Genomic DNA, 14,081 nt, shown 5'->3' with positions numbered 1-14,081 from the left:
CATAGCTAGCTTGGCTAGTAGTCATTGATAGTCCTCTCCTCCACAAACTTGCCTAAACCTCTTTTAAAGCCATTCAAGCTGGTGGCCATCACTGCCTCCTCTGGGAGCGAGTTCCATAGTTTAACGATGCATTGCATGAAGAATTCATTTCTTTTATCTGTTCTGATTCTTCCAGCATTCGGCTTCATTGCATGTGCATGAGTTCTGGTGTTGTGAGAGAAAGGAGAAAATATTTTTTTTGTGTGTTCCCCTTTCACCATGTTCCTCCTTAGAGCTCTTGTTTCATTCTTCCTTCCACTTGCTTCTTTTCCCTTCCCTGTGACTCCAGAGTGTATATGGAGCAGGAACTTTCCCTGTACTTTAATTCTGTAAAAGTGCCACGTGTGTATTGATGGTCTTTTACAGTTAACGGCTGCACTTGGAATAGCTCTCCTGCCAGGCACACGCACTATGTTTGCATTTGGGGACCCATCACTACACATTTGCAGGCACATAGATTCAGTCCGTGAAAGGACACTTGCCAATCATAGCGAGCGCTGATTCATATTTTGTTCTGGCGAGCTAAGCAACGAGCTTTGAGGGGGGAAATTGCCTGCAGCAAACTATGAAGTGACAAGTATCAAAGTGACAGTGTCACGGAAGATGACTCCCCATTCTGACACCATGCAAGAGGCTAAGAAAAACGGCAGCTTGTCTCTCTGGACATTTTCCAGGTGATCATGAGAACACAGCTTTGAATTTCCATTAACACTCAGCCCCGCCAATTAAAATTGGCTCCTCCTGATCAATAAACACACAACCCATTGTCACGAGTTCGGCCTACACTCGAGTAGGCCTCTGGCAGAGACATATGCCTGACTGGCATGTTCTCTCCCTCCTGGTCGATTGTTTGGCAGCTTCAAAAGCTTTTTTCAGCCCAAACATCACAGCGACCGATGCCAACCGATACTGGCACACTTAGGGATCCGCAGAGTTTGCGCAGTTCGCATGACAGACCCAGCAACTCAGCATTTTGGCTAATCTACTTTATTTACATATAAACATACACGGAGCACTGCAACATGGCTCCCTCTCTCTCTAGCATCAGACAGCAAAGAGAAAAAGAACAAAGGACAATAGTCCCACTTCATGGAACACAGAAACATCCTGTTTCCGTCACTTCCCACTCTGTGGAGTCAAAACATATACCATCATGTGATAGGCAACAATCCCATGACTGCAATCATGGAGCAGGAATTCTAACATCCATTCCTAATTAGAATTGCTTTCCATGGGCCTGTCTTTCTAGTTAGTGTGCACAGGGTTGCTGAAAGCTGGGCAAGAATGGGGCGAATCAAATATTGTTGGACTATAATTCTCATCATCCATTGCCATTGACTATGTTACCTGGGGCTCATAGGAGCTGGAGTCTAATGGCATCTGGTGGGCCACAAGATTCCCATACCTAGACTAAAGCTTTTGTTGGCTGCTCTACTATGGGGTGGGCAGGGAACCTTTTTTCAGCCTGTGGCAGATGAAGCCAGAGGCAAAAGTGGGCAGAGTGGTGACTGCAAATCTTCCTTTTATGCAGGAGGCTGCTTTCTACACACACTCACAAGCAAGAGTCATGAGCAGAGTTCAAGGACCCATTCTAGCTAAGTCAAAACACTCCAGGAGGGGCGATTGTCCTGGGTGCCAGCCTGCAGCACTTTGTAAGGCTGGGATCTGATCAGTTCCCAGCCTCGCAAAGCAGCTTGGGGAAGGTGGCATGAGAAAGATGGCTTGGATCCCAGGTTTGCTCTCGAGGGACTGAGATCAAAGGGCGCAAGGCGTCCTTCTCACGCCACCCTCCCCAAGCCGCTTCACAAGGCTGGTATCTGATCAGATGCCAGCCTCGCAAAGTGCTGCAGGGCCCTGTGCCAATTTTGTGAGGCTGGGCTTGTTCCAGCCTCTCAAAGCAGCTCGGAGCTGGTGTTGTGTTGGCTGTGCGGGCTGTGCTGGCACATGGTGGGCTTCATTCGCCTTCCGTGCCCCACTCCCTGCTAACATGTGTGCCCCGGGCACCATAAATACACGCTCCGCCACTGGCGTGGGGAGAAGGGGCGTGGCCTGGGAAGAGGCCAAAGAGTGAGGAAGAGAGGCCCGGATAGGGTTGCATTTGGACCCTGGTTCTGAGGCCTGCTGATCTACCAATTTAAAGTTTGCAATCATTTTCTTGAATCATTGCCAGTGTTTTTCTTCTTCTACCTGATGCCTTTGTTGCTATTATTTTCTAAAAAATGTGATTTTAGTAAATGCTCTAAATTCTAAATGGTGTGTTCATTTCTAGGTGATGGACTATAATATTAACCTGGGGAAGCACCTCCTCCCTTTAGTGGCTCAGGTGCTGAAGTACTGCTCATGCCCTCAGCTCAGGCATTACTTCCAGCAGCCGCCCCGCTGCTCCCTCTGGTCCCTGAAGCCCCACATTCGGCAGATGTGGCTGAAGGCGCTGCTTGTCATCCTGTATAAGGTAAATGCTTCTGTGTTGCATGCCTGAGTCTTTCCTACAGCAACCGGCATGGATCCTGGGTAAGTATAGTGGTAAAAGACAAAGGCGCAATTGAGAGCATGGCTGATACCTGCAGCCCTGTCCTGTGTGGTTTATTTAGTTTGGAACTGTTTTCCGTGGGGCTCTCAAATGACGAAAGAAGCATCACTAGTGAACAGCCTCCTAAATGTTTTGAGGCAGTGTAGAAATATTTAAAATAAGAAGTAAGTAAACATCATTGCAGGTGCTTTTGTGAGATGACAGGCAGGGTTGTATGCATAGAAAAACCCCCACTACATTTAAAGCATTCTTATTTGTTTCCTATCCCCATGGTTCAACAGTGTCTAATACTATATTCCCTTAATATTCAACTGCATTGATGAAAATTGAGCAACATGCACTGATTTCCATCCACTTGTACAACTGAAATCTGCTTGTGCAACAGGACTTCTGGTGTTTCTTTCCCCCTGCTCTCTAGCCCCCTACATACCCCCCAAATCGCCAACGCCCCTTGGAAGCTGCAGGGGGAGGAGAGGAAGGAGAAGCCCCATTGCATGAATGGACACTTGCTTCTGCTATGTTGGATCTTATCAGTTAAACGTCACAAGAACCATAAGGCTTTACTCATGGAAATATTGCTGCTCTGCAGGCTGTGGAGTAAGAGTGTAGAAGCCTGTGGATGAAAATGGTGCACAAAATAATAGCAATACATGACTAGCTTGGTGGTGTTACAAAAATCACTGGCAGTCAAGGGGAACTGTAAACCAGATTGGAGGTGAACCGTATACTTGATAAAATAACTAAAGCGAACTAGACTTTGGGTGAGTCACATCATTTAATAAGGGCAATTTTATATTGCCAAATAAAGCTAATTTAATTGCTTGTATTTATATTTTTTTACAAGATAACTAATGTTTTGGGAAGAGGATCATTTTCAGCTGCTAGCCATGATAGATTCCCCCTCTGTAAGTTGGTTTTGATAAAGCTATGAAGTGATATATACTCTGCAGATCTCATCAACAGCTCTGAAATGCATTCTTACATTCCGCTTCACAAGGAAATTTGTATTTCTAGTCTGTTCAGTGGCTGGTTTTTGGCTACAATATGAGAGTATTCCACACATTATTTTGTGTGCTGTGGTTGTAATACATTGCACTGGCCCTTCTGTTAACTATATCACACACCTCCTTTAATGTTTATAGGTTCCCGTTGACTTTATCTATCATTTTTGTCCTTGGTTTTCTTCTGTTTCAAAACCTTCTCCTTTGTACTTGCATAATGTGTTGTTTAGGTCAGTGGTGTTTTCAATACAAAAAACCAACCTTTTCCATTTTTCTTGTTGTTGGACAGTATCCTTACAGAGACTGTGACATCAGCAAAATCATGTTGCATCTCATTCATATAACTGTCAACACTCTAAATGCACAGTACCACAGCTGCAAGCCTCACGCCTCAGCAGGCCCTATGTACAGCGACAACAGCAACATAAGCCGCTACAGTGAGAAGGAAAAAGGTATTATATAATATTAAAACGTGAATGTGAAGCTGAGGAAGCTCTGGGTGGCATGGATCAAGGAAGGATGTTTTCTGGCATGCTTAGCCTAGACTGAGAGGCCAGCTGTCCATGGATTGAGTTGGGTCAGCTGAAGGAGGATTTCCTGGTCCTCAAATGCCATACCAAATTTTAACCATGTGGCTCATGGTTTCAGTTGTAAGGAAACACGCTTTTTACCCCAGCTGGAACTCAGTTCCAGCACCTCTCAGGTAGGCGCCATTGCCATTTGTAAGAGAACAAGAGAGGTGTTCCTGGTGCGTTCCGGCACCTTTCCCTAGAAAAATAGCACTGCTCTTATTTAATACAAATTCTCTGCTGCCCTTCAGGAGTCATACAATAAAAGCATCAGAAAGCCCCTTTCTCACATTCAGCTGAACAGGGTGAAGGAGTGACTACCTGTGTCCATTATAATGTCTATGGAGAGCTCCCTTGTGTGAAAATCTTACTCTTAAAGTAAAGCACTCACGATCATGTGAAGAGAGCCTTCTGTAAATATTCTTTATATATGAAGGAGTTCCTTATGGACTTATAACGAACATCTCATTTCACTTTATGCATGCCCATAAGCGCTTCTGAAAGAGGGTAAAGAATCATAGAAATATCATTGGTTCTCTATCTCATGTTGTTCAGAAATGTTATGCATTAGTGCTTTCTTTTTAAATGCTATTTTTATACTTTTGGTTAAAAGTTGCTAGTAAGAAAGAGAAACGGAGCTTGTGAACCAAGGAAGCAACATTAAGCTTAGGCAACCCTTGTCTTTTATTAAAAACAACAACAACAACAATGATCTAATTCCTTTCTTATGTGGACTTGAAAGCATTGTGTACAAGAAATTAGAAAAACACAGTTGTGGGGTTTTCAATCTAATTTACAGGAGGAATGCTTAAGGAGGATTAAAATTTCAAGCAAGATAAATGACATATGTTACATTTCAAAGTATGAAACATTTCAAAGTATTTCAAAGTATGAAACTGAATTAAGCTACTGGTTTACGACTTAGGTGGGTTTCAACTAAGTTTCCCTATGAGTAAATCCATTGAAATCAAGAAACCTAACTTAGGCTGCATTCCTGAGGCAATTTATTATGTTTTTATTACTTTTATCTAACTGTTCCACATTGAGCTTTCACACAATGTAAAAGCTACTTCTGGAACTATAGTGGAACACAGTGCAAACTGAGTGCTCATTTCTGTGTTGTTTGCTTCCAGAAAAAAATCTGTTTGCAAGCAATATGGAACTGAGTGCTAACTTGTGCTGCATTCAACTATAGCTCTACCATATTCTGCTATAGTTCTGGAAGTGGCTCTTACATTGTGTGAAAGTTCAAATATAATGTGGAAATTAACAGTTTGGGATATATCGTGAAAATGGAATAAACTGCCATGTGAATGCAGCCTTTAGGCATGTTCATTAATTTTAGAGGATTTACTCTGAGTAAAACTTGGCCAAATGCCACTCTTTATTTTACAAGCTGCAATGTGACATTTAATGCAGCAATTAATTTACATTATTTCCTGAAGAGATTCGGAAAGTCGAAACTTCTTTTTTTTAAAAAAGGGGGGGGAAGAACCAGAATTAAGCTTGATACCTCAAGCAGATCTGGTGTCACTTTTAATAAAATCTGCAGGAGACTTGCCTCAGAGGCTCTCCTAGTAGGACAAAGTGGAAAAAGAGTAAAAATAGATGTTGGCTTGCAGCAGTACCTTTTCTTACATGGTCTGCATGCTTGCTTCCTTAATCTTGTCTTTAAGGAAGGGAAAATAAAAGAACATCTGTCACTAACTGAATTCACACATTCAGGACACGCCATGGACCCTTTCTAGGCTAGGTGCTATCTTGGTCAACCTTGGTCAACAGGTTTTTTAAAAACAACAACAACAACAACAACAACATGATTTTGGAGTGAGGAATGTGTTGCTCTCCAGATGTTGTTAGTTCTCATCATCCCCAGTCAGCATGGACAATGGTCAGGGAAGATGGGAGTAAGATCACCAACATCTGGAGGGCCATAAGTTATTCTTTTCTGCTGTGGACCTTTAGTAGTTTGGAGGGGGGTGGGGGAAGCTGACTGCAACAGATGGTGGCATCTGAACTGAGTGAAACACCCACCAGTTCTTCTGTTCTAGCTTCAGAGGGCAGTGGTGCTTGCTTGCATCTTTCCCACCTGAGTTTGCTGGAACAGGGGTTAGATGAAGCTCCTTTTTACTGTGTTAGAACATCCATCCATTTAGTCTAGTGCTGTCTACTCTGACTGGCAGCTGCTTGGGTCATTCTGCACTGTACCATGGCTAGAAACTGTGACACTGTCCAGAATGCAAGTGGCTACCCAGCTTGCTTGGACAGTGGTACAAAAACTGAAATATTTGTTAGTTTCAGGTGTTGGTATCCAAGAAGGCCTTTATATCAAAGGGAAGTGGTAGTCCTCTTAGTACCAGGACTATGACCTTGAAATGGAATTTCAGAGTTTTTCTCAAACTTTCACCAAAGGATAGGCCAGTTCCTATAAAGAAAACCAAAACTTGTTGTTTCAGGATGTTATACAACAGAGAGTTGCCATTTCTGACTATGCTAACTCCAACAGCTTTCTTAATGACCACTAGGGATCTCTCCTTCCCAAACTGCTCTAGGAAGCAGATGGCCCTCCCATCATATATTAATTCTCAACTCACCGTAGTGTTGGCATACCTGCTGCGTGCTCAGTGAAATACTGTTGTGATCGAACTTACGTTGTCTGCCATTATTTGACCTTTATTTTCAAAACAATTAAACTGAAATAGAAGATTGGTGCATGCTTTTGCTGAGAAGTTTTGATCGCCAAACTGTTTCACGTGCGATATGTTGCCTTTTGCCGCGGAATCAATGCTTGTATTTCTCTCTCCAGCGGAGGAAGACAGCGTCTTTGATGAGTCTGACATTCATGATACACCCACTGGAAATGGCAATAAAGAGTCTCAAACTTTCTTTGCGAGGCTGAAAAGAATTGGGGGCAGCAAAATGGTGAAATACCAGCCAGTCGAGATGAATGCTCAGAGAAGTATGTCATAAAAAAAAGAGAGCGACTAATTTTAAATGTAACCGAACATCTTTTATGCTATACATTTTTCTTTTTTATACCTTTTAAAAATGGTGTTAACCAAACTGACATGTGTACCAGGCACAGCATCGTATGCAACATGATGAGCACAAAGAAGGATTGTGGAGCTCTAAAAATAGTTCACGAGGACTCCAAGGAAACATGGGGAAATGTGTGCCATCGAATCATAGAGTGGTTTTGTAGTTTGATGCAGGAAAGCAAGAGATTGAGATAGGAAATCCCCAACAGGTAGCTCTCCAATCTCTGGTTGAAGATCGCCAATGATTATGAGCTAGTCTAGGGAATGTTGGGCCAGTCTTGAGCCATCACTGTGTTATCACAGAGTCATAGAATTGTAGAGTTGGGAGGGACCCCATGGGTCATCTAGTCTAACCCACTGCAATGCAGGAATCTCAGCTACATCATCCATAAGAGATGACCATCCAAGCTCTGCTTAAAAATCTCCAAGGAAGGAAAGTCCACAACCTCCCAAGGGAGACTGTTCCACTGTCAAACAGCTCTTACTGCCAGAAAGTTTTTGTTGTGTCTTGTGTGGAACTAATTTTGCATGCCTCTAAATTAATTTTGAAATAAACAATAGGATTTGCATCTAAAATGCGATAGTGCCTAATGATGGAATGCAAGGGGGGAATGGTGGAAATGCCAGTGACTTGCATGGTACTAGCTCTTTTCCCCTGTTTCAACCAGGTGAAATAGAACTTGCTGAATATAGAGAAACAGGAGTATTGCAAGACAACATTCTGCGCTGTGTGAGAGAAGAAAGCATTCAGAAGAAGAAACTGCGCTCACTAAAACAAAAATCGCTTGACATAGGAAATGCAGACTCCCTCTTGTTTACATTGGATGAACACCGCCGGAAGTCGTGCATAGACCACTGCGACTTAGAGAAGCCTCCCGCCACTTCTGCAGCACTGAGGCAGAACGAGTACGGGCGGCCGCGTCAAAATTCCTCCACCAAGACGGAAGATGGAGATGGAGGGGAGAAGGAGAACCCGCCTGCCGTCCCAGAAAGAACCCTAGCAAGGCGGAGGCCTATCATACCAGAAGTCAGGTTAAACTGCATGGAGCCATACGAAGTGAAAGTGGATTCCCCAGCCAAATGCTCTCCTCCAAAGGAGGACTTGGACCTTATAGACCTCTCCTCTGATTCAACTTCAGGACCTGAAAAGCAGTCGGTGGTCTCCAATTCAGACAGCGACTCATTGGTCTTTGAACCGCTCCCTCCTCTCAGGATAGTGGAAAGCGACGAGGAAGATGCTGACCTCCCAAGCCAGCGGAATGACAGCATCTCCGGCAAGATGGCTCCCTCATCTCCATCAAGTCCCACCGGCCTCTCTGTGCTCAGCCTCAGCACAACCCCTCTTGTGCAGTTCAGCATTGAAGATTGCTCCAAAGATGTGCTCCCTTCTGCATCAAGCCATATCGTGTCATTCGCAGAAGAGGAAGCCACCTCCATTCCTCTGGAAGGTCAGAAAGATGTTGATCAGCTAGCTAAGCCAGAAGAAGTCCACGAGGCACCCCCCGGCAGCCCCCTCACGCTGAAGCAGAAACGAGATATGCTGCAGAAGTCCTTTGCTCTTCCAGAGATGTCCATCGACGATAACTTTGATTTATGCATAGAGGAGATTAAGCCGACCGGGCCCTTTCCCAGTTCAAGTGGGAAAAGCGTCTTCATCAACGCTCCTGAGGATTCTGAGGTCCAAACGGAAAGCGATAAGCCGGACGCCGGTGCAGAATCTGATACGGAGCAAAGCACAGAACAAAAGCAGGAGGAGGAAGCCGAAGAATCGGAATTTAAGATCCAGATTGTTCCAAGGCAGAGGAAGCAGAGGAAGATTGCAGTGAGTGCCATCCAGAGAGAGTACCTTGACATTTCCTTCAACATCTTAGACAAGCTGGGGGAGCAGAAAGAGTCAGGTAAGCAGAAGCTGTGGGTCAACCCACCTGAAAAATAAATGTTCTCTTCCTGCCGCTGTGCTAGAGGAAAGAGATAATTTCTTACCTTGCTCTTCCCAGTGGTAATGGGGTGAATTCGTAATTGGGGGAATTTGAAGTAAGAGCTCCCCCACTATGAAAGGCCTCATCTCAGTTTGAGCCAGGCTCAGACCCCCTCAAATCTGAGTATTGCTCACAATGGGCTTTGTCCATTTCCCTCACCTCTTTCCTAAGGATTCCCCCATAATTTGAGAAGGAGAAGGTGATAACTGGCAGGAGAGGTGGAGGCACATGACACACATGCACATGTGCACATGCAAACACAGAAATAAAAGTTTCAGCACCCTGTCCTAGTTTCCCTAGGTTCTGTCACCATTGAGAATCAAGCCATCACCACTCTGAGTAGCGTTGCCTGTTCCTCTGCAGAGTCACACCCTCAGTTACACTAGCAGGAGGGTCCCTCTAGCATGTCGGAATCTGCGTCTGACGGAGCTGATAAAGCTCATCTTCCTCTGGCCGAGTCCTTCAGAATCGCCTCTGACGTGAGCCTTTGATGAGGCTACATTGCAAAGAGCTTTATTGCTAAGCTACTCAGACAGAAAAGACATCCTCTCTCTATGAAAGGCAGAGAGCAACTGAAACAAACAAAGGAACAGGAAACCAATAATGTCACTTCCATGAGACTTCCAACAGCCTGGACTGTCTCTGGAATGTAAACAGAGTCTTGTGACTCTAAGCAGCTGCACAGTGGCACAAACAGCATTCCCCAAGGTGGGCGATACCGCCCCCCCGGGGGGTGCTGGGACAATCCATGGTGGGGGGTGATAGTAGCTTTGGGTGCAATTGGGGAGGCGGCATTGAATAAAAATAAGGGGTGTGTGTGGAAGCATAAAGGAATCAGAGAAGAGAAGGAAAAAATGAAGAAAAAATATTTGTACATGTTCCATCTGTTGTGTAATGACACTTACCTCCAGGCGGTAGGCCAAATAAGTTTGGGAACCTCTGCTCAACCACAATGGGCCTTTCCCCTTTCTCGTCCCCCCTCATGTCCTTCATGCACTCCAAAACAACTCTGTGGAGTTGGCAGAATTTCCAGGACGGCATATGCAAGGAGAGGCGATAGTTCTGTCTGGCGAGCAGAAATGAGGGTGAGAATTCCGGAGCTGGGGTGCCACTTTAGAGAAGACCCTGTTCTGGTTTCCAACCAATTGGATCTCTGTTAAAGGTGCTACTACCGCAATGGCCTCCCCACCGTATTTCAGCTCATGGGCATACTGTAATATTGGGAGAGGCATCTTGAAACAGGGTTTTGTATATTTCTGAGTTCCCCAAAGAGGCGCAATTTGCACCCTTCTATTACGCCCCTTTTAGATCTTTGCCAATGAAGGGGTGGGAGGTAGGTCCTTGTACAGAAGCTTCCGTGAGTCAGGTGCATTTATCGTCCTCCTAGAAGTGAATGCCAAGTGCTCACATAAAGTAAAAGCCAAACACTTCAGGATGTTTTCCTTATGCACAAATCTCATTTCAAACTCATTTGTAATAAGCGGGAGCCTTTCTTCTGTCAAAGTGTCTCGTTTATTCCAAACCATCACTTGTAGAGCCAAGTGGTGTATTGGGGTGAAGGGGGCGGGCGGAATTAGACTGAGAAAGGGCGGTTGATGAACAAGCGTTCCCTGGGGTTTTTTGGGTTTTTTTGGAAGGCCAAAAAGAGAATCTGAGCTTCAAGCACTGTTTCTCTTTGCAGATGCTTCAGCTAAAGTCCTTTCAACCCTCGAAATGCCAAGGGAATCATCATCTGCGCCGACACTTGAAGCAGGTGTACCAGAGATGAGTAGCCATTCTTCCATGTCAAGTAAGTTTTCCCCTGGCTTTGAGGAGAGGAACTCTGTTACGGCACTTGAGGGCTTCTTAGGATGGTTTTGCCATCTGGCGCATCACCTTCCTCCACTAATTTACATTTGACTGGTCCTTTATGTGCCTTGTGCGCAGGCCGATTAATTGACTCTGTGAGAATGGGAGTGGCGTTGGCAGTCTGTAAGAGCAAGGCATACTAGGAGGGAATGGATAAATCAGTTTCTTTCATCCTCCTGTTTTTCCATTAATAAGTTCCCCATATTTCCCCATTGGTTAGCTTTTTCTTTTATGAAGTGCTCATGAAAATTCATCAACATACACATATATTTTTTTGCAAGCATTTCCACCTAATGCATTGTGTATGCTGTTTATGGCATGGTGTGTGGCAATCAGGGATTGCCAAACTCCTATACAAGGTATCTGGCAAGCATGGATGATCATTCCATATCAAGTGATCCAACTTTTTTTTACTTTTTTGTCATCCAATTTTCTTAATATTGTTGAATGACCAAAACTAAGTTTAATTCTAAAATTTTAATCTTTTTATCTCATCCCGTTTGTAAGTTATGAGGGTTTGAAATATCAAAAAAATATATAAAAATGACAATTTTGGCCTTACACAAAAACATTAAAAGCTCAGTGTTTGGTGTAAAGTATAAATAATGGAAAAATTAATGTTTTCAGACCCATTTCATGTGCGAGGTTTTTTCTCCATGATTTTGTTTGATATTCATTTTGTTGTAATGTTTATGAAATGAAGTACTAGCAAGAATTCTTTCAAAGTATTAATTCTATCATGCAATAGCAAGCTATCACTTCAAACACCTTTTTAAAAGAAGAACCTGACTAGCTTTTCAGATACAACGTTCTAAAGAAATGGCTGAAGTAGCTGACATAACAGTTTGAAGTCTTGTTTATTCTGTTATATTTTACTCCAAGAAGACCCTATTTATCCTATTCTATTTATCCTAAATAGAAGCCAATAAGGCATTTAAAGTAAGTCTATCATGTGACATATCATATTAAAGCCCATGAAGTTCTGGAAAGATTGGTGTTTTTAGTTTTGACGTATCTCAATTGTGGGCTGAGCTTTTAAGGTTTTAGTGTAGTCCGGCAAGGCCAAAATTTTCAATTTTAAAAAATTTCAAACCCTCATAACTCACAAACAGGATGGGATAAAAAATTAAAATTTTAGATTTAAACTTAATTTTGATCATTCAGCAAGTGTACAAAATATTAAGAAAATTGGATGACATGCGGTAGGCAAGTTGGATCACTTGATATGGAATAACCCGAATACTCAGCTGATTGTCGGGCATTGCAAATGCCCCATGCATGTTTCTTCGCAAGCGCTGACGATTAGCTGTGCAGGGGAAGAATGGTCACCTAACATCATTGTGACATCAGGTGATTGACAGCTGGACACGCCTGTCAAACGCAGCCCTCAGAGGTGGGGTGAGAGAGATAAGGATCTGGTGGGATCCAGTTTCCCTCTCTTGTCATAACTGAGGCAATTTTGATCTGGTTAATTGGTTTACTTTTTTATGTTTTAAAGTAGGCTTGTAAATTTTTCTTGATTTTACTGCTTTATCTTTTGTAAACCGCTTTGAGGTTCTTTACAGCTAAGCAGTGAATAAATTTTATGAAATAAATAAATAACTGTTCCAAGTTTTCTGGGCCATGTATGGCCACTTTAAAATGGCTCCACGGTGGAAAGAGAATGCCAGATTAATTTTATAAAGCCATTGATAGCGTGGACATGCATAAAGTATTATGTGAGAAAACTCGTATAGTCAGAAACACGGATATTGTGCTGTATTGGCCCAGCTGCACCTCAAATATTAGAGAATCCTTTCATTCTGCCACCCCCACCCATTATAAAAATAACCACTCCAGTATTAATAGTCAAAGCTGTCCTTGAGACATCAGATAAGTAACTTCCAGAAACCGAAATCAGTGTTCTGATAATGAATAATATGCCTGAGAGAAGCTTTAATTTCCATTATAAAAGCAAAGGAGCAATTTCAAAACAGCCAATTTCCTATGTTTTCAACTCTCATCTGCGCCCCAAGCAATAATGTCTGCTCTGAAATTTTAATTGCTGTTCTTTCATTGGGAAATTCAGTGTTTGATAAACTGATAAGGCTTTCATTTCAAACCATTGCACTGGAGATGATGGAAGTTATGTTGTTCACAACTGGATGTGAAAGACTTCTTTCTGCAGGACGCTTCCCTTTTAAAAGCACAGAATCCTATTATATCAAATCCTATTATATCAAATGGAACCAGAATTTGCATCAATTCCAGCAGGTCAGACAGGATGTTTTCTGGGGTATTGAAAGTAGCGAAATGTACACAAGAACATCCGAGGGCAACACTCTGCACTGAAATACTTTTGAAATGGGTTCAGTCTGACATTCACCAGCAGGTGACACGGACTAATGCTTGCTTTGGATCCAAACACCAAATCCTTCCAAACAAAACCACGCAATCTCTTCAAATTTTATTTTCATTAGGGCTTTGCATCGGCTCCTGGTAAATCCTAGATTCCAAACCCAATCAGGCTGATTTGGTTTGACCTGGGATTCATCAAGGCTGAAGCTACACAACTATAAAAAATGCTCTGGGGGGAAAAAACCAAATTTTAAAGCTCACAATGGGAAATTTCATAGAGTTCCTACTTCAGCTCTACAGCGCCATATGGTGTCACAGCGTTATAACACATTTATAACGTTTTATTTTCACTAATGTAGCTGAGTCCCCAGTGTGAGTTGAGGCAGCCATGGGCCAGATTTTGGAACATGTTCACAGTTTCTTATGTTCTTCTGTTTTGTTTTTGTTTTTTTAAAAATGTTAATATGTTCTACTACATCAGACCAAAAAACCTATCTAGCTTCCTGTTTTCACATCACAGCAGCCAACCTGATTCCTATGGGGAGATCAGAAGGAGAGCATGAGTGCGGTAGCACTCTTCTACCCAAGATCCTCAGAAACTGTTATTCAGAAACATACTGATTCCAGTATTGGAGGGAAAACATAGCCATCATGGCTGGTAGCCATCGGTGGCCATTTATAGCCTTCTCTTTGCTGAATTTGTCTATAAGCCAAACTCCTCCCTTTCCACATGGAACACT

The 14,081-nt window shown here is 43.0% G+C and overlaps 1 protein-coding gene across 7 annotated transcripts in view; it reads left to right on the top strand.

Annotated features, from left to right (window-relative positions):
- UNC79 (unc-79 homolog, NALCN channel complex subunit) overlaps positions 1 to 14,081 on the top strand; it is a 124,521-nt gene that overhangs the window by 66,453 nt on the left and 43,987 nt on the right. For all 7 annotated transcript variants that reach the window (XM_079947648.1, XM_079947649.1, XM_079947646.1 and 4 more), the window contains 5 exons: positions 2,309 to 2,491; positions 3,860 to 4,022; positions 6,946 to 7,098; positions 7,846 to 9,075; positions 10,838 to 10,945. In XM_079947648.1, the coding sequence (XP_079803774.1) occupies positions 2,309 to 2,491; positions 3,860 to 4,022; positions 6,946 to 7,098; positions 7,846 to 9,075; positions 10,838 to 10,945 (1,837 nt within the window). The remainder of the gene's footprint in view (positions 1 to 2,308; positions 2,492 to 3,859; positions 4,023 to 6,945; positions 7,099 to 7,845; positions 9,076 to 10,837; positions 10,946 to 14,081) is intronic.

This window comes from Podarcis cretensis, assembly GCF_951804945.1.
Source record: "Podarcis cretensis genome assembly, chromosome: 1".
Taxonomy (NCBI): domain Eukaryota; kingdom Metazoa; phylum Chordata; class Lepidosauria; order Squamata; family Lacertidae; genus Podarcis; species Podarcis cretensis.
Note: the sequence above shows the minus strand (reverse complement) of the source record. Positions and strands in the feature narration are given on the sequence as shown.